Source organism: Podarcis cretensis (assembly GCF_951804945.1).
Source record: "Podarcis cretensis genome assembly, chromosome: 1".
NCBI classification, from domain to species: domain Eukaryota; kingdom Metazoa; phylum Chordata; class Lepidosauria; order Squamata; family Lacertidae; genus Podarcis; species Podarcis cretensis.
In genome coordinates this window covers 137798720-137825366 of record NC_137170.1, presented here as the reverse complement: position 1 = coordinate 137825366, position 26647 = coordinate 137798720, and the positions used below count along the sequence as shown (strand labels likewise).

General features: G+C 45.9%; 1 protein-coding gene and 1 long non-coding RNA gene across 2 annotated transcripts in view; both read left to right on the top strand.

Annotated features, from left to right (window-relative positions):
* LOC307220191 overlaps window positions 1-26647 on the top strand; it is a 203519-nt gene that overhangs the window by 166941 nt on the left and 9931 nt on the right. The gene's annotated exons all lie outside the window — the stretch shown is intronic.
* Window positions 6879-26647, top strand: part of ATIC (5-aminoimidazole-4-carboxamide ribonucleotide formyltransferase/IMP cyclohydrolase) — a 28105-nt gene continuing 8336 nt past the window's right edge. Inside the window, exons 1-12 of the mRNA XM_079979723.1 lie at window positions 6879-7029; window positions 9725-9801; window positions 11893-11959; window positions 13577-13665; window positions 14702-14853; window positions 14938-15094; window positions 16088-16213; window positions 16788-16895; window positions 17498-17583; window positions 20442-20531; window positions 21956-22084; window positions 24505-24597. Of these exons, the coding sequence (XP_079835849.1) occupies window positions 9756-9801; window positions 11893-11959; window positions 13577-13665; window positions 14702-14853; window positions 14938-15094; window positions 16088-16213; window positions 16788-16895; window positions 17498-17583; window positions 20442-20531; window positions 21956-22084; window positions 24505-24597 (1143 nt within the window). The 5' untranslated portion in view covers window positions 6879-7029; window positions 9725-9755. The remainder of the gene's footprint in view (window positions 7030-9724; window positions 9802-11892; window positions 11960-13576; window positions 13666-14701; window positions 14854-14937; window positions 15095-16087; window positions 16214-16787; window positions 16896-17497; window positions 17584-20441; window positions 20532-21955; window positions 22085-24504; window positions 24598-26647) is intronic.

The window sequence follows — 26647 nt, the reverse complement described above, 5'->3', positions numbered from 1 at the left end:
ATTAATTGTTGTGGCTCCCACTCAATGGAGAACTTGAACTTATGTTGCATTTTCTACCAAAATCTTTAACTCCCAAGTCATTGCAATACATAATCAAATTGCTGATCCAACAGTGACACGCCCCCTGCAACCTCGTTATAAGGAAAAGGAGCACACACAACTCAGCACCAGAACTTTGACATACCCATTCTGTGCTCTGGCACAACATTTTGATCCTTCCTAAAGTCGCTTGCTAATAAGTCAAACATATTAATTGATTTAGGGACATGTGCGTGGAGCAGTGGAGACCAAAAACAGGAGCTACAAAGGGTGTTCTATGCATAGATTATTGGCTTGCTGTCATATGTGTAGATATGATAAGGTAAAAGTAAAGGTACCCCTGCCCGTACGGGCCAGTCTTGACAGACTCTGGGGTTGTGCGCCCATCTCACTCAAGAGGCCAGGGGCCAGCGCTGTCCGGAGACACTTCCGGGTCACGTGGCCAGCGTGACAAAGCTGCATCTGGCGAGCCAGAGCCGCACACGGAAACGCCGTTTACCTTCCCGCTGGTAAGCGGTCCCTATTTATCTACTTGCACCCGGAGGTGCTTTCGAACTGCTAGGTTGGCAGGCGCTGGGACCGAGCAGCGGGAGCGCACCCCGCCGCAGGGATTCGAACCGCCGACCTTTCGATTGGCAAGTCCTAGGCGCTGAGGCTTTAACCCACAGCGCCACCTGCGTCCCCTGTAGATATGATAGTGTTCTCTAAATAGTACCAGGTGCTGGTATATTTAGCTTGGGACCAGGACACTTAAATGATTGTCTCATTTCTTATATACTTAATCCATCACTACAGGAGAGAACCTCCTCCAGATGCCATCTTAACAGGAGGTGCATTCCTTACGATCGAGGATTCAGCTTTTTCATGCGGTGGAATTCCCTCCCATTACATGGCACACAGGTTCTGTCCCTCTTGTCTCTTTGGTGCCTGCTGAGAGTTTTTCTTTCAATGAAAATTTTAAATGGAGATCTTTATCCCAGTCTGATTCTGTACCGGAACTATTTTAACTGTTTTTATGTTGGGTTTGTTGTTGTTGTAAAAATGTGTTATTTTTTGCAGGTGGAATGGTTTTTAATTGTTAAACATATTGAATTGAAAATTGAAATTGAACTTAAATACTTTATTGTCACTTGTACAACTTGTATACAGTGAGATATGGACCTGGTTTAACTATCTGTTCGTTTGTTTCATGAATGTACCAGTTTTGTTTGTTTTAGAACTGTGCATTTTATTGTTGCAACCAACTCTGGAGCCTTGTGTTGAAATGTGGGTAAGAAATCTAATAAAATAAAGGTTTGGGTTATAATCCGATTGTCTCATGGATGACTGATTTCTCCAGTTGCCTCTGACCTTTTTCTTTCTCATCTATCCTGTTATTTGGAGAAGGGCAATGTCCATAAATTGTATGTTTTCGCTTGGCTCAAACACAAGGATAGCAGCCAGGTTTAAAGCTGAGATAGTACGGGGTTAGCATCTCCCAATTATTTAAATCTGCTCCTCAAAGAAACAAAAAACATCCTGGGACCTGGGCAAGGTCTCAGGCTACAGGCCTTTGCAGCTCAAGAAGTGAAGCTGACTGTGGGGCTGAGATTAAGGGACTGGGCAGACTGAAGTCCAGATCTGGCCACTCAAACAAATATAATTTAAAAGAGAACAGCATCACAAGTAGTGATGGCTTTAAATCAGGATTAGACCAGAAAGGTAAGGCTATAACGGCTGCTAACCCCAATGGCTGTGTTCTGCCTCCACTGGTAGTTTGCCTCTGCAGGCCAGTTGCTGGGAATTACAAATGGGAAGTGTGTTGCTGTACTTGTGTCCTGATTTGGGGTTTCTCACTGTGAGAAAAGGATGTGGAATTAGATGGACCTTTGGCCTGATCCAGCAGGGCTCGTCTAATGTAGCAAATGCAAAAGCAAAAAAAAACATCGCTGGCAACAGAAAAACATTAAATGAGCAAAGAGGAGGCAGGTCACAAGCTGTTTTTGCTGTATCAAAAAGAAAAGAAACAGTAGTCCTCCTGAGTTTATGTGAAGTCAGGGTCAAAAGGCATCAGGCATTCCTCATAGAACCAAGCACATGCCGGTACTTGCCTCCTGGCTCAGATTTGAGGCCTGCCTCTTCCTTCCCCAGATGAACTGGGACAGCAATACTGTACTAAACATGCAATCCTCAAACCATTTCCATTTATTTCAGGGAAGATTACAGTGAAGGCCAATTAGGAGGATAGCTGAAGTAATCAAATGCAGTCGTGAATAAGCTTTTGTTTTGAGAGCTCTGATTCATCAGCAGAGGTACGTGATCACCCCCCATTTCAGCCTCTGTACTTCTGAGCACATAACAAGATGCACAGGCTCCGACCCTTCAGGTCCCAGCCCTCTTCAGGCTGCACTGGGCTTCTATGGATGCCTCTAACCAGGACTGCCCCGTCCATGAGGCAAGGTGAGGCAACCGTCTCAGGCAGCAAGAGCCACAAGGGCAGCAGATCTGTCCTCCCAGGGATGCTTTACTTGCTGCTGCTGCTGCTGCCGCCGCCATGGTGGTTTATCAGTTGCGGTGCGCTCCTTGAAGGCCGGATGTGCCTCGTCCTCAGCATCCCCACCCCCTGGCCACCTCTACCATGGCTTCTGGGCAAACAGGAGGTGCCGCTGGTCTCCTCCCACCCTTGTTCCTGATGTAGATCTTCCCTTACCCCCCCTCCCCTGGCAGGAGCAGTGCCATTTTTACGGTTCATCTCAGTGCCAAAGTATCTTGGGCCGGCCCTGCCACCAGAATTCAGCTGCACATCCTGTATCTTGCTCCAGTGTCAGTAACTTGGGCAGCTCAGTTTAAATCTCAGTTTAAAAGCAACTCCACTTCCTTGCTGAGGATGGATTAGTTTTCCACTTAAATTTCTAATGTGGTTTAGTCATAGTAATATAAAGTGACAGAGCAGTGCCACTGCAACTGCAAATGTAAGCTACTTAGTGGCTTTCTGCGCCTTGACGGAGGGAAACCTTCAATGCTCCAGATTATATCACACTACACTTCTATCCACTTTTCTTCCATGGAGCTCAAGATGACATACAACTCCAACATCCCTGAGCACCAGTCCTGCTGGCTGGGACTGGTGTAAGTTGGGAGTCCAAGAATATCTGGGGGGCCCCACAGGTCGGGGCCAGATATTCTTGGACTCTGGAGGGCCCCACAGGTCAGGGCCAGATATTCTTGGACTCCCAAGACCTGTGGCCAGAGAGGCATTCCTCTTTCCAGGACCAGAAGAACCATGACCTGATCATCAAACTGTGATTGGTTCTGAGGCAACAAGAACTGGGCCTTCTTGGTGGCTGCTCCCTTCTTGGAGAAGCCAGACTGGCTTCTGGCAGCAGGTGAGGAATTCCTTGGAACAGTATTTTGGGAACTGACTGTTTATTTTACCTGTAAGCCACCTCCAGCCTCTGTCAGGGGAAAAGGTGCAGTGTAAATATATTCTTATATTAACTGGAACTCTTACGGTTTTTTAAATGGCATACTGAGCGTAGCATTCAGTCAATATTCTCTTAGGGGAAGAGAGGATTATTCTGGGTGGGCTGAAGCCAAATGAGGCAGTTGACAGAAATTTAGATGCAGCCCCTCTAACTGCCCCTTCTTTAATTAGGGTTAGCAAAGTAATGTTGGAAGATCTAGGACAGATTTTTAAAAAACCTCCCCCTTCATGCAACACACCAACTACGGAGCTCCCTCCCCCAGAGCCCCGCTGGTTTTGCCCCCACTCCGCTGGCATCCGGGGGGGGGGGCTCCAGCCCCGCCCCGTTGTTGAACCTGGCCTTTAGTTTTACGTCCCCAAGGCGCGCGCGGGGGGGGGGGGCTCCCCAGGAGGAAAAGGAAGCCGCCCCGCGGCAGAAAGTGTCGGCGCGACTTCTGGAGAGCAAGCCGGAGGGCGCGTGGCGCCCCGCTGCCCGCCCGCCGCCCCCCCCGCAACAGGGCAGGCATGAGCCGCGGTTTGGAAGGCGGAGGGGGGGTTGCCTGCTTCTTGCCCGCGCTTCCCTTCTAGAGAGAGACGGAGCAGCTGCAGGGCAGCCCGCGCCCCATGCAACCGGCGGAGAAGCAGCTCTGGCGGCCCTTCCTGGGCGCTTGCAGAACCGGCCCCGCTTCCCAGCATGCACCCCTTGAGCCCCACCCCCCTTTGGGCCCACCCCCCTCCAGCCCTATTTAGGCTCCCCCTTCTCCCGCGGCGCCTGGAGGGCAGCGAGCATGGCTTCAAGGCGGCAGCAGCAGCAGCAGCTGGGTAATGGGCTCGGGGGGCTGGGGGGCCCGGGCGCTGCGCTCTCGGGGGCAAGTTGGGAGGGGCGCCTGCTTCCTTCGGCGGAGGGCTCGCTCCGGGCTTGCAAATCCGAAGCGCGTCCGGGTCGGGGCCAGCCGGGTTGCTTCGGAGGGACCGAGATTTAGGGCAGAGCCCCAGTAGCCGTCTTTTTAAGAAATATATGTATATATAAAGGTGGCGTGGCTGGAAGAGTTAAAGTTTTCGTCTCTGCTGCAGAATCGAGGGTTAGGGTAAGAGTTGCGAAAGGCTCAGGAAAGGGTCACCCAAATTATCAAGGAGATGGAGCAACTTCACCCCCTATGAAAAAAGATTGCAGCATTTGGGACGTTTTAGCAGGGCCGGCCCACCCAGGAGGCAAGGTGAGACACTGCCTCGGGCAGCAGATCCCAGTGTCAGTCCTTCTCCCAGTCCCCCCCCCCTCCTGGTGTGGATGTTCCCTCACCCCTTCTTCCCTGACAGGGAGGGAGCTGCCATTTGGGGGTCAGGTGACCAGCCCTGCTGATAGAAGCTTATAAAAATACTCTTAGGGTGGAGAAAGTGGATAGGGCATGGGGAGGCAAACTAAGGCCCGGGGGCCAGATCCGTCCCAGTTGCCTTCTAAATCCGGCCCACAGGCAGTCCGGGAATCAGCATGTTTTTACATGAGCAGAATGCGTCCTTTTATTTAAAAAGCATCCTTGTCCCATTATTTGTGGGGCATAGGAATTCATTCATTCCCTCCCCCAAAGTATAGTATTGTGGGGCCCCCCACAATATTCATTCATTCCCTCCCCCAAAGTATAGTATTGTGGGGCCCCCCACAAGGTCTGAGGGACAGTGGACTGGCCGCCTGCTGAAAAAGTTTGCTGGTCCCTGGGATAGGGGAACGTGTTTCTCCCTCTCTCGTAGCACTAGAAGTTGCTGACATCCAACAAATGAGAATGTTGGACGATTTATGACAGATAAAAGGTGGTCCTCCTTCACACAGTGCGCAATCTATGGAACTATGGAACTCACTCCTGCAAGAGACAGCGACTGTCACCAATTTGGGTGGTTTTAAAAGACCATTAGACAAATTCATGGAGAAGAGAACACCTCTGGTTGGTCCCCATGGGAACAGGATGCTGGACTAGATGGGCTCCTGGCCTGATCCAGCAGAATCCACCTTTGTTCCTGTGTGGTGAAACTGTTTCTGGACTGTGCCACTAAGCTGTAGGCAAAAGGTTGGGGAGAGGGGGAATTGCCTAGAAAGTGCAACGCTTTGGAGCCTAAGTTGCAAATGTGCAAAATAACAAAGGACTCGTCACTGAAGAAACCTCTTGTGTAGGGATGACATAAAATAAAATAATAAAATAAAACAAATCAGTGTTTCCCATCGTTTTGCTTCTGAAAACCTGTGCATGTTACATTCCTGGACAGACATTACAAGACATTGTAAGAAGATGGTAAGAAAGAAATAGTCTGTTGCTGATAATGCCAAGATTGCAGGTTTGATCCCTGTGTGGAACAGGTGCCTAGTCCTGCATTCAAGGGGTTGGACTAGATCAGCGCTCGTCAAACTCTGCACATTAGTGTGTCGGCCGCAGTGCGTAGGTGTGTTGCACAAAAGTTTCCCGTGCTTCTCCCAGGGCTGGGAAGGGGTTAGTTTCACCTCCAGTTTGTGAGTAAAACTGAATTCCTGTGTCGTGAAATGATGCATGTCTAAAAAAATGTGTCACCAACATGAAAAGTTTGGAGAGCTCTGGACTAGATGATCTTCAGGGTGCCTTCCAGCTACAATTCCATGATTCTGTGACAGGGCGGCTCCACTGCACTGTGCTTCCATGTGCTCTCTGTGCCTTGACATTGGAGAGGTGCTTTGTGTATGTGTGAACCTTTGATAAGGAGTGTGAAAATGGGCTTCAGCATCCTGCCTTCTTCCTTGGGGCTGAGCCACACATGATATGTGAGATCTGTGATCAGATTCCCCACCTTTTATTGTTTAATTTTAAAATGGGAACAGAAGACTCAAACTTTCTAGGAGCCGTGCTTCTGAGTGAGGCCCTCTGGAGTTTCTTCAGCAGCTTAAACAGGCCTTGTGCCTGAACCTAAAGGCATTTAGTCGGAAGGCAAGTCCATTTATGTGACTGCAGCTTATTTGTTTGCTACATTTAGCATGTTTGCTACATTTGCTACATCCTCTCTTTCCTCCAAGGAGCTCAAGGCACGGTTCTTCCTCTCCCCATTTTTATCTTCGCAGGAGCCCCTGGCGCAAGGGAGCCCAGTGAGCATTGTGGCTGAAGGCGAACTGGAACCCTGATTTCTCAGGCCTCCCACCACCAACCACACTGGCTGGCTATAAATTATTCCATATAAATGTGTTTAGGATTGCAACCTTGCACTTTGATCCTAAACATACCTATTTAGAAAATTTCCGCTGTCTGCTTCCAAGTTAAGAGTGCACACGACTGCAGCCTTATTATGCATTCTTGACTCCCCGAGCTGCGTACAAGGAAATACAAGTGACTCATTGTGTATTTGGGGGTTCTGCTACATGCTAACAGTCTTTTTAAAAAATGTTGATTATCTTTTGCTTTCCTTCTAGCTTTATTCAGTGTCTCAGACAAGACCGGCCTAGTGGAATTTGCAAAATGCCTCAGTTCCTTGGGTTTGGGTTTGGTCGCTTCTGGAGGAACCGCAAAAACCCTTCGGGATGCAGGCCTGAACGTCAGGTAAAAGCTGTTTGAAGGTTCACAGATTCATGCCCCGGATGAAGTGTTTCCGAGTAATTGGCATTGCCTTCTTCTGCATTGCAAACTTGAGATTGGGTTTGCCACTTCACTTGTTAATGTCAAACCATGGATTTGTTTCATAGAAACGAGCTCTGTGATTCTGTGTTTCCTGTGCAATCCCTTCATCCACTCCTTTCTTCGTTACGTGCTAGTTTGCATGAATCCATCATTTTCTGTTAGTTTGCCAGTTTGGGTGAAGTGGCAGACTCTAGTCAGTTCAAACCAGAGAGTAAGCAAATTTAAGTAAATCTCTGCATATTGAGCTGACAGATCCTAGATGATAACTTAATTTCCTTTGCTGTGTGCTGTCCCTGTTCTCTGGGATTTTTCTCACGTTGGACTTCTGTCACAGCTTGAACAGAAATCCTTAGCTCAGCATCACAGCACCTGCGTTGCATAAAGAAGATCCCAGGTTCCAGCCCCAGGATCTCCAGCCAGGGCAGGGAGTATTCCCTGCCTGAAACCCTGGCGAAGGTGCTGCCAGTCAGAGTAGACTATATTGAGCCAGATGGACCTGTGATGTGACCCGGTATAAAGATTCAAAGGACCTGAAAATTAGTGTTGTGCATATATTTTTGCCTAGGTTTCTTGTATCCTGCAATATTCATGTGGGGGTATGTGAAAAAGGAGGCCAGTACAAGACTTTGAAGAAATGTTCATGGGGGAGGGATGAGAGGCTTCCATGTTTACATTTATTTACATATGGCATGTATGTTCTGCCTTTCCTTCATGGTGACGTATGTTGTTCTCTCCCTTCCCATTTTGTCCTCATAACCATCTTCTCTGGGCAAAACATGGACTATACCACTGAGCTCTCCACCCAAATTTCTAAAGGTGTGGTTTGTCTCTACATAAAAATGGCTTCTTTGAAATCCATTCCGGAAGTCTGTTCAACTTCCAAAAAGCTCAAAAACCAAAGCATGACTTCTGATTGGCTGCAGGAAGCTCCTGCAGCCAATCAGAAGACATGGAAGCCCTGTTGGACGTTCGGCTTCCAAAAATAGTTTGCAAACCAGAACAGTCATTTCCAGGTTTGTGGCGTTCGGGAAGGAAAATGTTCAGGAACTAAGCTGTTTGACTTCCAAGGTACAAGACAAGGTTGCTTTTCTTTCTGAAGATGGACTTTAAAGTGGGGGGAGAGAGTGTAATGTTGTCTTGAGTTTAGAATCCTGTAAATTCTTTCCTCAATAGCCTTTCCCGGTGAAATTTACTTTAATTAGAGGAAAGGGAATGCATTATTTGGTTGTGGTCATGTGAAAGGGAACTAATGCTTTTTAGATGTCTAGAAAGGCTTTCTGAAATGAGCAGTTGAAAGCCTTCCTGTCCCCTTTCATGTAATCCGTCATCTGTTTGAGGCTGTGTGCCATTAAGAGAAGGAAATCCATTAAGATAGGCAAGCATTAAACAAAATACCCATTCAAGACCATGATAAAGGATTAGTCCAAGAGGAAGCAACACGTGCCTCCCATGGACATTTCCCTGGGCAAAAAGTTCCTATTTTCCAACTCCAGTCTTTACTAAGTGATTTTTGGTCATCCTGTTGTACCATGCAAAGTATGTAGTATTTCTTAAAAAGAAAGGTGAACAGTGGTGTAACCGTAATGTGCTGGAGAGTGTGGAGCTGTGCAGCATGGGCTCAACTCCTTATCAATTTGCCCCTTGATGCTATTTTTGTTCTCAATTTCCAGTAAATTTCAATTTGTCTTCCCACCAACCTTGTGGTGTCGGCCAGTATTTCACAGAGGGGCGAGGAAGCTGTCAAGTTGCTATGGATAGCTGATGTATCTAGCTCTAAATGCAAACTTAGGTTTGGGGGTTTTCATGACTGGCTGCAAAGAAGTTGGGGGGGGGATACTAAATTTTGCCTTTACCTTGGAAAATCATACATTGTTTAGATTAAGAGGAGCTCTATTTCTAGGAGCTCAGACATTTTACTACAAGAACTATTTTTATTTTATACCCAAGACATTATCATGACTGTACAGAGAACCTGTGGCTAAGGAGGTACTTTGCTTATATTCAGAAGAGTTTGTTCAAATTCTAGCTTGGAAACGTTGGGTGACACTGAGTAAATAATCCTCTTTCAGCTTCCATATTTCACCTGTACATTTAAAGTAGTGATTTATCACAGCATCCTTGTCAGGCCGAACAAGGCTGGCCAAGCCAATTCATATGTATGCTACAGTGACTGCCCAGAATTCAGTGGGTATCATCCACATGGTCAGTGCTGGCAATCCCTGTTGCATTTTGTGAAAATAAGCATGTGCTTCTTGACTTTTTGACATTCATTTAGGCAATGGTTGCTGCTGCATTTTCAGACATATACAGAATAGACATTCATATTGGATTGTCAACATTCATGAAATAATTGTTTACATTCACCAATTTTTGGATGTTCACTAGAACAGATACATTAAAAGTGTTATTTAAAGGATAGAAGAAGAGATGAAAAGAATCTTCCACCATGTGTTTCATATTAACCAAATACCTATTATACCATCTCAGTTGGCAGATCGGTCTTTTAGTCAAACAGTTTATTGCACCGAAGGAGTACTATAGAAATCAAGTAACTGACTTCTGACTTTCTTCTCTTTCTCTATTGCTCTCCTCCCCACCCCTACCCCCCTTTGCACAGAGATGTTTCTGATCTCACTGGCTTTCCGGAAATGTTGGGAGGGCGTGTGAAGACCCTTCATCCTGCTGTTCATGCAGGTAGGTTGGTCCTAATGTGCTTCTGTTGGCTGTATTTTATGGAATTTGTGTGGCATGAGGGGAAAGGTGGATCTGCTGAAGTTGCACATCGTCTAAATTATGGCGGGGGGGGGGAGGGAGTGATTTGTGGCCTCTGATCTCACTTTATGCCATCCCTGACAACACTTATTCCAGATTAGTCAAGGCTTTTGCTTCTGGTTCCTCCCATCATTGGCTCTGGCCACTTCAGCATGCAATCTCAATAGATTACTCGTTGCCAGGAAAAAGGCTGCTTACCCCATTATCAAGCTTTCGTCTCACAGAGGTGATGCACTTGGGTCTGGGCTGTTTTGCTCCATACAGAGAAAGCTCTGTATGGGGACCTGTATCTCTGAATGCGTCTTCACAGAATAATTTTTTTCCCATAGAAATATAGGGTGCCGCCCCTCTCCCTGAGATCCAGTATTGTGTGTTTGTGTGTGTGTAGAAACTGGAATTGGGCCTAAGTATCTTCCTAGAGGACAATCTGTGAGCCTTATTGCAGCCCATGATTCTGACTACAGTGGTACCTCGGTTTACGAACTTAATCCGTTCCAGAAGTTCGCTCTTAAACCAAAAGTGTTCTTGAACCAAGGTGCGCTTTCCCTAATGAGGCCTCCCGCCGCCGGTGCCCTTCTACTGTTCGGCTTCCGTTCGAAGACCGAGGTAAAGTTTGCAAACCAGGACACTACTTCCAGTTTTGTGGAGTTTGTAAACCGAATAGTTTGTTAACAGGGCTGTTCTTAATCCGAGGTACCACTGTAGCCTATGTAAGTTTTCCACAGTGATTATATGTTTGTGGTTCCTTGTTTACAACTCCTTAAAAAGATTGAGTGTTCATTTTAGAAGCATAAAGTCAAAAGTTTTGTGGCTCCTTACAGCTGAATTAAGAGTTGGAAGGGATCATGTAGTACAGTTCTCTCAGAATAGTGGTGTCGCACCAAAATGCATGCAAGAAACTACATATTTGTTTAAGTCTCCCTTCCCAGTCAAAAACTGCCTTCTTCTGCAAAGGTAGAATGTTGGGAATTGGCATATTAGGGAAAGGCTAGGCTGAGTTTTCTGGGTGTCAGGTTTTTGTTTTTTTGTATTGAGAGCCATTGCGGTGTAGTGGTTAAGAGCGGTAGTCTCGTAATCTGGTGAACCGGGTTCGCTTCCCCACTCCTCCACCTGCAGCTGCTGGGTGACCTTGGGTCAGTCACACTTCTCTGAAGTCTCACAGCCTCACTCACCTCACAGAGTGTTTGTTGGGGGGAAGGAAGGGAAAGGAGAATGTTAGCCGCTTTGAGACTCCTGAAGGGGAGTGAAAGGCGGGATATCAAATCCAAACAACAACAACTCCTCCTCCTCCTCCTCCTCCTCCTCTTCTTCTTCTTCTTCTTCATTTATGTGATTCTCACCTGTGTTCTGAAGTTATATAGTCCCCACAGGGCAGTACTATGTCATTTGTCTTTATACATAACTCAGCCACTTTCCTATAACATGAGCTTGATGACATGAGGGATTCCCTTCCCCCTCCTTTTGAAAAACTTGGCATTGTGAAAATATGTTGGTTTAGAAATCCAAAAAACAATGGCATGTCAAATACTGCTAGAAACGTATGCCAGTATTCTGTCATAATTTGGAAGCCTTAAAAAATTCAGAGGGAACTTTTTCTAAAGCTCCATTCCTGTGCACAGTTACTGGGGAGTATTCCATTGAACCTGCTGGGTCTGAGTAGGCTTGAATAGGCTTGTGCTGTAAGAACAATTCAAAGTCTGAGTCAAGTAGCTGCCTTTGAGACTTAAGGCTTCAACACTTTATAGATCTGGGTAGGAATAAGCCCAGTACACATAGTGGGTCTCACTTAGATTTAAAAATACTTTGGTTCATGCTATCTCAACTTTGATAGCTATATGCTAAGACTTAACTGGGATGTTCATGAGTAATATTTGAGTAACTAGGAAAGTAGTTGGCACTTATCTCAGTTATGAAATCTCTACAGAAGAATCTGGCATTCTCAGCCTTAGCTAATCATACATTGTTTCTCCTACTCCTTTCTCTAATTCTTTTATCCCCCCCTCCCTCTATTAGGTATTCTGGCTCGGGACATCCCACAAGATAAAGCTGACATGGATAAATTGGATTTCAGTCTTGTAAGGTAAAATGTTTAAAGGGTCATTGCGAGTTAATAAATAATCATGACATAAACCTGCAACCAATTAAATGTTCATTTGCCGTAGACACCAGGGCTTCTACTCCATAAACAAGCCTTTATCTGTGTGTTAGAGTGAAAAATAGATCAGATGCATAAATTTTGTGAGATGGTCTCATTGTCATTATTTTTGGAGTGAAGGAAAAGGGAGAAAAAATAATAGTGTAAGAGACTTAAAGGCTCTATACTTCTATTCATTGTTTTTATTTTGAAACACTGGCAAACATACCCTTTTGAGATTTACACAGTACTGTTTGGATTGCAACATGTAAGTCAACTTCAAACGTAAGAGTGCATAAATTCAGGGCCAGAGGCTGAGGACCCTGGGGCTGAAGACTTGGTCTGTGCACGCCCCCCCCCCGCCCCCTTTCAGTTTTGTGCCTCTTGCCCCATCCCTTAACTTAGAGGCAGCGCAATAATTCTTCAGCTTCATTCGATTGGCCAACTTGATGTGGGTGTGGTGCAAAGTGTGACTTTGGACGCCAAACAGAAGTTATTCATTAAATGGAAATCAGAAAGTTAAGCATCAAAGTTAAATAAAAGTGATTCTTAACTGGCCAGTTTTGCGTAAAGCACAGTGGAAACGTAACGTGGGTCACTGTCTGGCAACTGGTCACCTGATTCTGTACCATCAGCACCCAGTGACCTGGACAGATGACTTTGAGTGTTTTCTATTTCTGGGCCATCTTAATGATACTGGGTTTTTTAACCTAATAAAGGACAATATGGGCACAATCCAACCAAAATATTTGGTCCCTCTTACTGATTTCAGAGGAGAATTAAGCATATGTGTAATGCTCTTTCCCCCATCTCCTGTTGGAACTAGTGGGTGGATTGTGTCCATAGTTCTCATTCTGTCACAATCTCAGCAGTGTAGATCATCTGCTGTTTGCCCACTGCTTCCTTTCAACTGGGTTCCGTATGGATGAAATGCACGTTCCTCATATTTGGTGGGCTACCTGAAAACAACTTTAAGGTGATGACCTGACTCTGGATTGCTAGGTTGAGCAGCAAAGGCTGCTCCCCTCCTGCCTTTTGAACCTGGCTGAGGCTGGTAGGAGGAGGTGGAGGCAAGGATACCTCAGAGGGATACGTCTGGGGTACTGCATACCAGTGATGCAGGCGGTGGAGGCAGAGCCAAAAGTCAGCAAAGCCAGAGATTGTAGTTGCTCCCTTGTTTGTTTCTGCCACCCTCTTATCCCCTCTTTTCTTTCCTTCCTTCCTGTTGACAGTTCCCCCTTTCCACAAGAAAGCTTGGCGTGGGTGGGTGCAGGGGAGGAGTCTGATTCTCAGGGATCATGTGTGGAGGGGAGGGGTAGCCCTTCCTTAAGCTGCCATCCCCTATGAATCACACGCACACATATCACACAGCAGTTTGGCTTAGCAGAGCGGGACTCCCACTTGCATGAACAGGATGTCCCGCACTTTTAAAGTGGGTGACTGTGGCCAAGTTGGGGAGATGTGGGCTGGCTTCAAGGTGCTGTGGGCTGCATCAGCCCCTTAGCTCCGCAGTTGCCTGTCTGAAATGAACAATTTAAAGCCATTCAATCTTCTTCCTTCCAGAGTTGTAGTTTGCAACCTCTACCCCTTTGTCAAGACAGTCGCATCTCCAGGCGTAACTATCCCAGAAGCAGTTGAACAGATTGACATAGGTAAGTCAAAGGAACATTGGTTTGAATGGATTGTGCCTGCAACTTTGTGCCAGCAACTTTGGGGCTGTCATTGCTTCATCTCTTCCTGGAAAACAGACTTCAGGGAGGGGTGTGGAAAGGGATGCATGTGTGCAAACCCACCACCACTGGGTATCCCAATGTTTGTCCTGCAGTGCTGCATTTCTGGCCATGTGGTGGCTTTTCTGTGACCTGGACAAGCAGAAACGGAATTGGAAATGGTTCCTTGGACAAAAGGGGTCCTTAAAATCTATTTTGTATGTAGTAATTGGCTGAATTTTTCTAAAGGTTCTCTTTCTGCCAGAAAAAATTGCATAAATTATGAAATTACTTTGAGAAGCCAGTGCAGAAACTGCTGCGTTGTCCACCTTACCCAACGATGAAGCTTTGCTTATTCAATGGACTTCCATGCACACAGTGTGGCTTTGGGTCCTGTCCTGTCCCCTCCAGTGCCCCCCCATCAAAGTTGACTCCAGGGGGTTGAAGGACCCTCTGCAGCAGATTTTGCGGGGAGGGAGCATGGAGGGGAGGGAAATAAAAAGAAATCCCATCATAGTGGAACTGCACCTATATGGTGCATCGGATACAACCCAGTGGTTGTAATAAAATCTGTTGAGTTGTTGGAAGGCTGGCTGTAGAACATGCTATAAATCCTGCAAACCCTGTGTGCGAGAGGAAATGAGTTGTATGTGAGATGACTAGATTTGGTGTGTCTAAGATATTGTATAGCAAGGTTAGGGAGCCTGAGGGCCTTCAGACTTCATTGGACTCTAGTACCCTTGATCCCCAGCCAGCATGGCCTCTGGTCAGGAATGGTGGAATTTGCCGTCTGGCAACATCTGGAGGACCAAGGCTTTTTTTCAACTTGGTTCCGGCACCTCCCTTGAGTGTTCTGGCAGACCCTGGATGGATCAGCGCGTTGAGTGTTTTTGGTGTCTTTGAAGGTAGGGCCTTAAGCTTCCAATCTGTGATGTACAGAGGAATGGTGATTGCTTTCCTGGCTTCCTTTTAATTGCAGGAGGTGTTGCTTTACTGAGGGCTGCTGCAAAGAACCACGCTCGCGTGTCTGTTGTGTGTGATCCTGGGGACTATCCCACCATAGCAAAGGAAATGCAGGCGTCCAGCGCTAAGGATACGACTTTGGAAACTCGGCAGCAACTGGCTCTGAAGGTCGGCTTTCTGACTGTGCGTGGTGCTTTCCCACAACTTTTCAAGACTGCTGGTGACTGACTAGTCTCAATGCTCTTTCTGCAGGCTTTCACTCATACGGCTCAGTATGATATGGCCATCTCTGATTACTTCAGGAAACAGTACAGCAAAGGGGTGTCTCAACTTCCCCTGAGGTATGGCATGAATCCACACCAGACTCCTGCTCAGCTCTACACATTGAGGTCTAAGCTTCCTCTTTCAGGTAGGATGCGTTGTAAGTCTGTTCTGAATAACCTTATAATGGTACTGTAACAATGCACGCAGATCCTCCTTTCTGAACACAGTGCGTTCCCAGGGAATCGTTCATTAAGTGAACGTTTGCTTAGCAAACTGATGATTTCCTATGGGAAATTTTCTATAACCTGCGATTTGTCATCCCTTCCTCCATGATTTCTGCCTGAAACTGCTGCAGCCAATCAGCAAAAGCCATACAAAGGAAAAACTGAACTGCCCGATCTCTACTGCTCCTTGATTTCTCTGATCTCTCTCCCTCCCACCACGGTTTCTGCCCCAATGGCTGCCGCCAACCAGCAAAAAACAAACAAACAAGGAAGTGGGCACACTTTGGCTGTTCGGATATCTGAATCAGCCATTCATGTAGTGAGGTTTGGGCATAATCCTTTGTGTTCAGATAACAGATTTTTTTAATAACAAGAGTTCTGATAGTGGGACCCGTGTACTAGGAAACAGTTCTTTTGAATATACGGAACACATTTATACTGTAATCTTTACAAGAACTACTATCAGGTAGGTCAGAATTGATATTTCCACATCATAGACTGCAGAGAACAACAATTATTCAGTACATTCATAACAGGTAAAAGAGGTGAGATTAGGAGCTATACCTCCATTTCTTAGACACTACATTTCACCCGGCTCTCAGTAATGCTACTGATGGAGGCAGTGTGCTTTAGTGGTTGGAGTGTTGTCAAGTTCTTCAAGCCCTCAGATGTTTCGTTCATTGCTCTTGTTAATGTAAAAGTGGAGGGGGACCTTCCTTCCTTCCTTCCTTCCTTCCTTCCTTCCTTCCTTCCTTCCTTTTCCCTTGCGTTTACCATTGGTAGGGTTAAAAGCAAAGAGAAATGGTTCATAACACTTTGTTCCTAAACTGAAGGGCACCTTCCGCTTTGGCTGTTGGTGCCCCTACATAAGAATGGCCTTTATGACTGAATTCACTTTTATGTTCTGCCTGCAGTTCTGAATGGCTCTCCTGGGTTTATAAACCTGTGTGATGCTCTGAACGCCTGGCAGCTGGTCAAGGAGCTCAAACAGGCTTTGGGCATTCCAGCCGCAGCCTCCTTCAAACATGTCAGTCCAGCAGGTAAGACTCTGACTTCCAAGGATGGGTCCCAGTTAACTTGCTTGGCTTTCTCCAGCTGTGCTCTGTGTTAAAGGAGACTGTATTTCTTGTGTTACATCTGCAGAGATGCACTAATGTCCTATCTAGAAGAACTGAGACGCTTAACAGAAAGGTGAACTAGAGCTCTGTTGTGCGCTTCTCTTTCTCGGAGTAGCGCGTATGCGTAGAGTTGGCAGGGGGCTTCAAAGGTCCCTCAGCCCCTTGCCAATGCAGGAAATCTACTGCTATAGCTTCACCATCCGACACCTGCTTGAAAACCTCTATGAGAGGATAATCCACCAGCTTCCAAGGCAGTCTTTTCCAGTTTCAAATAGCTTAGTCCAAGTCTTTTATTTCTTTCTTGTAGTTTGAATAATGGAATTGCAATTTGAAGCTCAGGTTCTGATATTTGCAGGTGCGGAGTGCCATACACAAATGGTACTGCATCTGTAGGCCTGTGGCCCTTCCAGATGTTGGGCTGCAAAGCCCCCATTGGCCACAGCCGCTGTAGAGAGACAAAGCTCTTCTTACTGCCTTTGCTTCTTTTGCCTACCAGGTGCAGCTGTTGGCATACCTCTCACTGAACAGGAAGCTCAAGTCTGTATGGTGCACGACATGCACCACACCCTGACACCCTTGGCATCTGCATATGCGCGAGCAAGAGGTGAGTGGGGACTCAGGGCAAGTTACCGTATTTTTCGCTCCATAAGGCGCACCTAGTTTTCAGGGGGGAATTCAAGAAAAAAATATTATTTAAAGGGAGCACTGAGCAGAGCCTGTATGCATCCCAGGCTCTGCTCAGCGCTCCCTTTCACGAGCCGCATGGAGCGTGTGTGCGGCGCTTGCAGGCTTTTCCCCGAGGAGGGAGAAGGGCAGCTCTTTAAAGGGAGCGCGGCTCTTGGGGGCTTTTCTGGGAGGTGGGGGAAGGGACAAAGCCACAATTTTGTTAACTTGTGGTTCTTGGCAAGTACCACACAGGTTTGGCGACTTGGTTATTCATGCTGCAGCCAACCACCTACATCAGTACTGTGATGTTGAAAATGTTCAGTTGCTACACTGAGCTTGCTTGCCCCCTGGGTAACTTGGGCTGCAGTTAAGAAGACACCTGCCAGAAGTCCCAAGGGAGTAAGGATCACTGAATGCATTGGGACTTACTCAAAAGTAAATGCACCAGGGATTGAGCTGTACACTTAAGAAGCTAAATTCTGGGATCCCTGACTCTGGTAGGTGACCTTTCTGGTGTAAAATGCTACTTTCCTCCCCCAGGTGCTGATAGGATGTCGTCTTTTGGTGACTTCATTGCTCTCTCTGACATCTGTGACGTCCCCACAGCGAAGATTATTTCCAGAGAGGTCAGTCCCCGTGGCATTCTGCACCTCTCTGGTCAGTTGGCTGGAGTTGGCCTGACCACTGCATGACCATAGAGTAGATAAGGTGGTTGGTAGTGATGTCGTTGCATATAATTTACTTATAGTGGGTGTTGTTCCCAGTGTGGTGTAGTGGTTAAGAGCGGTAGTCTCGTAATCTGGGGAACCAGGTTCGCATCTCCGCTCCTCCACCTGCAGCTGCTGGGTGACCTTGGGCCAGTCACACTTCTCTGAAGTCTATCAGCCCCACTCACCTCACAGAGTGTTTGTTGTGGGGGAGGAAGGGAAAGGAGAATGTGAGCCGCTTTGAGACTCCTTCGGGTAGTGATAAAGCGGGATATCAAATCCAAACTCTTCTTCTTCTTCTTCTTCTTGTTCTCCCCTTGTCCTCCTCACTAATCCCTGTGCTGCCCTGGGAACCTGCCCTGATCTTGAAACCCTCAACCCTAGTAGTGTGTGGAAGGCCAGACCTTTAGGTCTGGGTTTTGCCCATGTTGCAATAAAGGGCAGACTTGAGTCCAAGAGAATGGCTGGGAGGAAGGAGTTTCTAAAGTACACAGAGGCACTGGGAAGCCTTGTTGATCAGAACCTAAGCATGCTGAGCACTGAACGCTGCTCCTTTGTAGCCAGAGCAACGCCTGACTAAACCCCTGCCATTCGCCATTAAAAAACGGAAAAAGAAATCCCCTCTCCTCTTCACAGTTCTGAAATATGGATCCAGAATAACTGGTCACGGCTGCCAGTTTTCCCCAAGAGCATAATTGTACCCTTCACCTAAAACTTTTGGATTCAGTTTCAGCCTGTGACCCCTTGATTTTTATAAAGCAGCAGATGAGATGGAACAACCGGGAGTCCGTACTAATCATTTTGGACTTCTTGGAGAATAAAGAACATATTCTTGAACTGATCTTTTCTCCCCCACCCCCACCCCCGCCCTTTGTTAAATTGATACTCCTAAGCCTTTGGACATAGGGTTATACCTAACTTTTATGCCTTTTTTTCCTGATCCATTTCTGTTTTATATTTCATGGGAGATAGCTAAGGCTGTTTGACAGGCTGTTATACAAGCTGGAAATCCCAATTGAGATTTCTTTCCCACCCCTCACCCCCAGGCTGAGTGTTTGTTTTAAGTTGTGTTTTTGTGTTTGGTTTGGTGTTTTTTTTTTTAAAAAAATGAATTTTATTAGTATTTTCCACACAACAACAGCAACACAAAAGATATCAAAAAATAATAATACACAACACACAAAAATCAACATTCGAAAACTAAAAAACAACAACAGCAAAAACAAAACAAAACAAACAAATCCATATCTTACAAGTTAATATTATAAACACTGAAACAACAACAAGAAGACATTGACTTCCACCAGTCCCACAGCACCTCCTTTATCTCTCATTGTGTCTTCCTGTTTTCCTCTTTTCTTTATCATCTCTATCCTAACCTCTAGATATAAATCCTTCTTTCATGTCCTTTCACTTCACAAGATTATTCCAGACTCAGCCAGATTTCTGCCCTCGAACCTTGACTTTTGAGGTATTCATTTAGGCACTTCCATTATTTTTTTACTTCACTTTTTGGTTTTTGTCTTATTATATCTGTCAATTTGGCTAATTCTAAGTATTCTGAGAGCTTACATAGCCACTCTCCCCTACTGGGTAACTGATTCCCTTTCCAGTACTTAGCCACCAGGATTCTTGCTGCAGATGTTGCGTATAAGAAAAAATTAGTTTTTGGTTTGGTTTTAAAGGCAGGCCGTCTAACAAATCCATGGCTGTCCCTCTGCCCCTCAAAAAGGTTCAGTTGAGACGAGGCTCCAGCCCCTCCTGCAGGGCAGAGTTAGCCTGATTGGATTTAGGCTTCTGTACTTACCAGTGGAACCTGCAACAAAATGTTGCAGTAGTGGTGGCAGGGATCCTGTCCAGGGTGCTAGCAAGCTAGCTGTTATGTAGTCTTCCAAAGTATTCAATTCAGTTCAGTTTTCTGTACCTTTCCCCTCCCAAATGTCAGACAGGATTCATTGACCACTCAAAGGGTTAACTCCTTATTGGGCAGCTTTGGCAATCATTCCCTTAAGGGTCCCTTGACCATGCTGACACCTCCCTCTCATCTGTGGCTGTTCTGCTCTGGCTACAATAGGACTGACACTACCTTAGAATTTAGTTTGCTGATAAGATATAGGACATTCTTGGGTGGCTTAACTTTTTTTTTTTTTTACCTTTATTGGCATAGGTTTAAACAATAAAATCATACAAAGTCACCCAAATATATTAATAATCCAAACACATACAATATAGAAGGCTGACTAGCCACCGCTGAATAAATCAGACAACTTTGGATTTAGCTTTAAAAATCTCAACTAAATAACCCGAAACAATCTTGGTAGTTTCGGGATTATCATCCCTCAACAGGTATTGGATTATAGATTCTTTATAAGTGGGTATTTTGAGCTGTAAGGGAGCCACTAGGAGATCTCTGCGATGGGTGTCGAGAAGAGGGCAATCCAAGATTATGTGACATCTTTTATCTGGTGTTTTCTTAATACAGGGGCAGAATCTGTTCTGGCAGGGGATTTTTTGAAACCTTCCAACCAATACAGATGAGGGGAATGCCTTTCACGAGCCAACATAAAAGCTCTGCAATGCTATGGAGTATCTAAATTATAAAAGAAATTAGTCATTACTCCATGGTAGGCTGCAATCCTAAGTGAGCAGATGAGCAAGGCTGGGAGGGGTGAAGTTTTGGGATTTCATGGTCCAGTACCCTCTGCTTAATAAGCGTGAAGATATTCTATATCCAATAGAAAAAGGGAATCTATTGCAAACGTGTGTTGTGCATACAGGTATCTGATGGGATTGTGGCTCCTGGCTATGATGATGAAGCCCTCAAAATCCTATCCAAAAAGAAAAATGGAAGCTACTGTGTCCTCCAGGTTAGTGTTTGAACTGCTACAGGATATGTGAGTATGACAACTGATTTCTCTCAACTCCTCAGTCATATCCAGCTACGTCCAGACTTCCATGCTCCCTCCCTCAATTTATTTTTAAAGCATGATATTTAAGCAAAAACCAATAAAGATATATACCGTATTTTTCGTCCTATAGGGCGCACCGGCCCATAGGACTCACCTCGTTTTTTGGGGTGGGGAATGAATAAAAAAAAATTATTCCCCCCCGGCCGCGGCTGCCGCCCCAAACCTTGCACACGCCTGCCCGAAGCACGGGGCACCCTCCGGAGGGCTCCCTGTGCTTCGGGCAACAGGCTGCCGCCCCAAGCCTCGCGCGCCCGGCGGGAGCTCCTGTCGGGCACGCAAGGCTTGCAGACACTCGCCAGGGCTGCAGGCTGCTGCCAGCAAGCCTTGTGAGCCTGCAGGAACTCCCGCCGGGCTTGCAAGGCTTGCGGATAGCTTCCTGAAGCCTGGAGAGCGAGAGGGGTCGGTGCGCACCGATGCCTCTCGCTCTCCAGGCTTCAGTGAAAGCCTGCATTCGCCCCATAGGATGCACACACTTTTCCCCTTCATTTTTGGAGGGGAAAAAGTGCGTCCTATGGGGCGAAAAATACGGTACTCATGACATCTTAAAACCTCAAAGTGCAATGGCTTTTCTTAAAATTGCCTCTTAGGTTGAGGAAACTCATTTAGTGATTCCAAACTGTTTTCCATACAGTATGCTTGTAGTTTGCAATATATACTTGTATTCGGTGCATTGATGGTTTAATAAAACTATGAGAAGTAAGGAAAACCTGACAGTAAGAAAAAACCTTCAGTAAGAAAAACCTGACAATATGGCTGTGGTCCAAAAGGTAATGAATACAACATTGCCATCAATTTAGGGTTTAATGGCATATGGTTTAAAAGTAGTTCCTGTTTCAAATCTCCCAATGTGGAAGTATTCCCTACTTGCATACGACCAAGCAGATTTTGCACTCAAAAGTTCTGCAAAGAAATAAGATGACATAAATATAGCTATTTATATATAAAACCCCTCAATCTGTGTGCTGGGGGGGTAACCCATTACATTTTTACTCAGGAACAAGTCCCAGTGGGTTGAGTGGGGCTGGCTCCCTACTGAAATGTTTCTAGGACTGCAGTCATAGTCACTTTAAGAGAAGGAGGCCAGAAACCCTGAAAGATGAATAACACTTTGGGAAGCCGCCACACAGAAACTTTCAGCAGGTGCTGCTTGCTTGTTTTGAAGTGTATTTTGGCATTTGTGAGGACCATGGAGTTGAACATTTCTGGTAAAGCTTTTGCTGGCTCCTGCTTTCCAGCAGGTGTGCAGTATTTCATTAACAATAAGCAATGAGAGAAACTGTATTAAATCGACATGGCATAAAGAACAGAATCCTGCTTTTTAGATGGACCCAGCTTATGAGCCGGATGAAAACGAAATCCGCACTCTGTTTGGACTGCATCTGATGCAGAAGAGGAACGATGGCGTGATCGACCGATCTCTCTTCAAAAACATCGTTACTAAAAATAAAAGTGTAAGTGAAGAAAAGGGTGCCTTGATGGGAGAGCTGACTGACAATGCTCCTGTCAGGAGTGGAAATTAGAGCCCTGCGTTGAGACCATTTAATGGTTCAGTCTTAACAGTATATAATTGAATGGCAGGACTCAGGCTTTGGACATACAGTGGTGCCCCGCAAGACGAATGCCTCGCAAGACGGAAAACCCGCTAGACGAAAGGGTTTTCTGTTTTGGAGGTGCTTCGCAAAAAGAATTTCCTATGGGCTTGCTTCGCAAGACGAAAATGTCTTGTGAGTTCCTGTGGTTTTTTTTCCCCTCCCCCCCCCTTTTTCTAAGCCACTAAGCCGCTTATCAGCTGATCTGCTAAGCCGCTAAGCCGCTTAACAGCTGATCCGCTAAGCCGCTTAACAGCTGATCCGCTAAGCCGCTTATCAGCTGATCCGCTAAGCCGCTTAACAGCTGATCCGCTAAACCGCTTATCAGCTGATCCGCTAAGCCGCTTATCAGCTGATCCGCTAAGCCGCTAATAGCGCTAAGCCTCTAATGGGCTTCCTTTGCAAGACAAAAAAACCGCAAGACGAAGAGACTCGCGAAACGGATTCTTTTTGTCTTGCGAGGCACCACTGTACAGCCCTCTGATTCCATCCTCCTTTATCGTGAGTTGAAAAGAGCAGAACACCAAGCATCAGTTCTGAAGAGTGGCATCCAACACCAGTCCTCTCCAAAAGCCGATGCCCCTCCCCCAAACACCTCTCCTTCGAACAAGTCCAGAAGCCCATTCAGAACCTCGTCATTTTCACCAAAGACAGGCAGGCAGCCAACCTGTTGGTGTAGTACCACTTAAGATCAGCAGGTGGCTCTGCAGAACACTTCGCCATTAATCAGGTTGCCATTAAACATCACTGCTTGCCTGCTTTCCCCAGGCTTGTTTCTCTACTGCTCAGTCACTAAACTGTCCATCTTCACTAGTAATACAAGGATGCCAAGAAATCTGGAGACGGGCTGGAGATCCTGTATGTAGTGAGGATGGTAGAAGCAGAAGCCAATTGGTGAAACTTGCTCATCTGAAAATCCACCTTTCCTGCTCAGATAAATCCTTTGGGATATTTCCCTAACCTGTTGGGGTTTGGCATGCAGCTGTCTTTGGGTCCAGCCCACTTCCAAGTGCCTGGCCTGCTCTGCAGCAGAGTAATCACGCAGCTTCCACAGCATGTGGGAGTTCCAAGACTAGCACGGAGAGTAGAAATGGTTGAGTACAGACACAAGTCTTTACGGTCAGTTTTAAGCGTGGCTGTTACAAACTATACAAAACAAAGCCTCTACTAGAGCCCTGATCGAGGCAGTTTAAACTTAATGCTCAGGCCTGGCCCTAAAAACTGCCAGACCGTGTCTCTCTCTCTCTCTCACTCTCTCTCTCTCTTTTTTGAAATAATTTTTATTAGTTTACAACAAAAACAAAAAACACATACTAATTTCACATCCAATTTTTCACAAATTATTTCTTTTCTGGACTTCCTTCAGCTTTTCCGTAAATCACCCATAGTCATTATTTAAGTTACGCATTCCCTAGGTTTATATTGTCATTATTTATACCTTTCTTTTTCTATACCCTTTAAACAATACTTCTCAATTTTCACAGTGCTTCTTTAAATCCCTCTAGCGTTATCTGTCCCTCACTTATACTTTCCAGATATTCCACAAATTTCCCCCAGTCCTCGATGAACTTTTGGTCTCTTAAATATCTAATCTTCCCAGTCAATTTATCCAGCTCAGCATAGTCTAACAGCTTCATTCTCCATTCTTCCACCGTTGGTATTTCCTGTTGTTTCCATTTCTGGGCCAGGCCAGACCGTCTCTCACATCTTCACACTTTGAGAGAAGAGTTTAGACTAAACATCTCTTAACTGTCCAGTACAGAAGATTGGCCTTGCACCCTGGCTTCTAGCATCTTCTGGAAACTCAGTGTTGTTTCTGGGAATGAATGTCACTCCCCCCAACAGGGACCCCAGCCCCCTCTCTTCTCAGCTCCCCTCTTGGTCTCCAGGGAAGAGGCAGCAGCCCTGTCAGGAGAGAGAGAGAGAGAGAGAGACTTTACACAGGGCTGGTGAAGAGATGTCAGTGTCTCATGGAGACAGCTGCCTTTCTCTGCAGGGGAATTCTGTTAAAGACCACCTAGATTTTTCTAGAAAAAAACTGTTGTGCCTTCATTTTAATTCAACAGTTATCTAACCACTCAGGTTATAGAAGATAATTGGTTTGCAGAGTGTTTAGAGTAAAGACTCAAAACAGTTATTAAAGTAAGTGCCCTGATCTTCAGTTTTATGTCTTGAGTAGTGCTGCTTAGGAAGTGGGTTTTTCCTTTCCTTTTGCCTTTGCAGCCAATTTCCATTACTTTAATAGTGATACCTTCACAGCCACCTCTCTCTTGTTGTTTCAGCTGCCCGAGCCAGCAGTCCGAGATCTGATTGTTGCCAGCATCGCTGTCAAATACACCCAGTCTAATTCAGTTTGTTATGCCAAGAATGGACAGGTAAGTGCTTGGAAATGTTCAAGGGAGATCATCCCGTTGTACTTTCTGGCCAGAACGTCAGCTTTTGAAACTTGGTGCTGTGAAACAAATACAAGTGCAGTGATTTAGACATCTTTCTGCAGGGGCTGCAGTTAAAGTTTTGCTAAGTTCCATTTGATACATTCTTCCCTTCCCACCTTTTTCTATGTTCTCTGGCTGACAGACTCCAAAATTTCCCTTGTGTGTGTTTACTATATTGAAGCCAGCAGCAGAGTGGGTGATGATGGACATACATTGTAAGTGACTGAGGGCACATTCGCTGCCCAGAAAAGAAATACCTTGGTGTACAGTGAATGTGTTTTCAAACCATCTACGCCACGCTGTCACTGCAATCGTTTCTTCATTCAGAATCTGAGTGTGTTTTCGTGCACAACGAGTGCTTCCTCTTCTCCACCAGGCACTGCCATCTTTACTCCCCCATCAGACTTAAGAGTGCTACTTGCATGCCTTGGAAGTGTTCCCCGTCACACCTCTTGTTTATTATTTTCAAGTGCATGGCAGACCTTTCTGCATACTTCCCAGTTCTGAACTTGCCCACAATTACGAGTGGCAATGTTGAGCTAGAAACTGTGTTTGGGATATTGAGTCCTGTTGAGTTGCTGCTGTCCTTCCAAAGACGCTTTGGCTTGTTGGGACCAATCTGCTGACTTTGAAAGAGTTCTCCTGCCTTTGCAAGGAGTCTCGTTTGTGGTGCCATACAGGTTTGCTGCCGCTGCGCCATAAATGTCAATATGTCTCCCTGCATTGAAGTGCTGCTAGGGGCAGACTGGCGGGAAATCCTCTAGTGACTCAGGGAAACTGGACAAAATGCCAGCTCCCTTGGCCTGAAAACAAGATGAGCACCACAACCCCATAGTCGCCTTTGACTGAACTTAACTCTCCAGGGGTCCTTTACCTTTTTTTTTTTAATAACTTGCCAATTTGCTCTGCTCTCCTAAGGAGTCTAGGGTGGCAGTCATGTGTCCTGTGCTTTATCAACACTGTAACCTTACAAGGTGGGAGATTGTGGGAGCTTCCCAGCAGGTCTGTCGCTGTTGCTTGCCAGGAAGGGTGAGGAGCTTGGTGCTGTGCTGGTGGTACAGTTTTTAATTTTGACCTTATTAAAGTGCTTCAGAGAAGCCTCATGGGCTGTAGCTGTTCTGCTGCTGGTCTCACAGGTCATTTCAAGCTCATGTCATCCCCATAAGCATAATAAATAGGATTGGTCCAGGAACAAAGCGTGTTTGCCGCAGCTCCCTTTCAAGAACGGTGTTGAGCATCCCTCCTTGATGTTTCCTCCAGAGCCTTTGCAGAGGCAGCTGGATTTTCCATTGTTGGAGTGTTGCAATAATGACTGTACCATCTGTAATGCTGGGGAAGTAAGAGACTCCATTCAGGTTCAAGCAGAAGGAAACTCCTCTTTGCTATTTGGGGCAAATGGTGTACATTTTGATTTTGTTTGTGTAGGGTACATTTTGAACTGTGCTTGTTTTTCTCTGGATGTTGGGCTTCTACCCTCCCCCACCACACACACTTTTTAATGGTAGCAGTTATAGCAACACAATGAGCTTTTTTCTCTGTGTCAAAAGCCTCTTAGTTGACTTCGTCCTGTGATTTGTTTATGTGCTCTGGGGGCTATTCAGAAGCTAGGCTGAGCTGAAAAACAAGGGGGGGGGGAGCTTCTGGAATAATTTAGGATTCTAATCCTGCTTCTGTTTCTTCTCCGGATAAATGATTGAACTGTTTATACCGTCATTTCAGTTGACACACATGAGGGCTGTATTCTGTTGCAGTCTCTGCAAACATCCCAAGAGTTAACTAGAATACACTGAGATTCTTCGTTGCAATAAACAAGTCATTCAGAACTGAAATGGCAACTCTCCATTGGGTACTTTTGATATACCTTGTACCTGGCTGGTATAGTGTTGGCTGTATAAATGTTCAGTTGCTTTTAGCACCATTCAAGAGCCATTGAAATTTGTGGCAAATCTCCTGTAAATCTTAAAGGATCAGGGCCACAGCCAGAATGAAC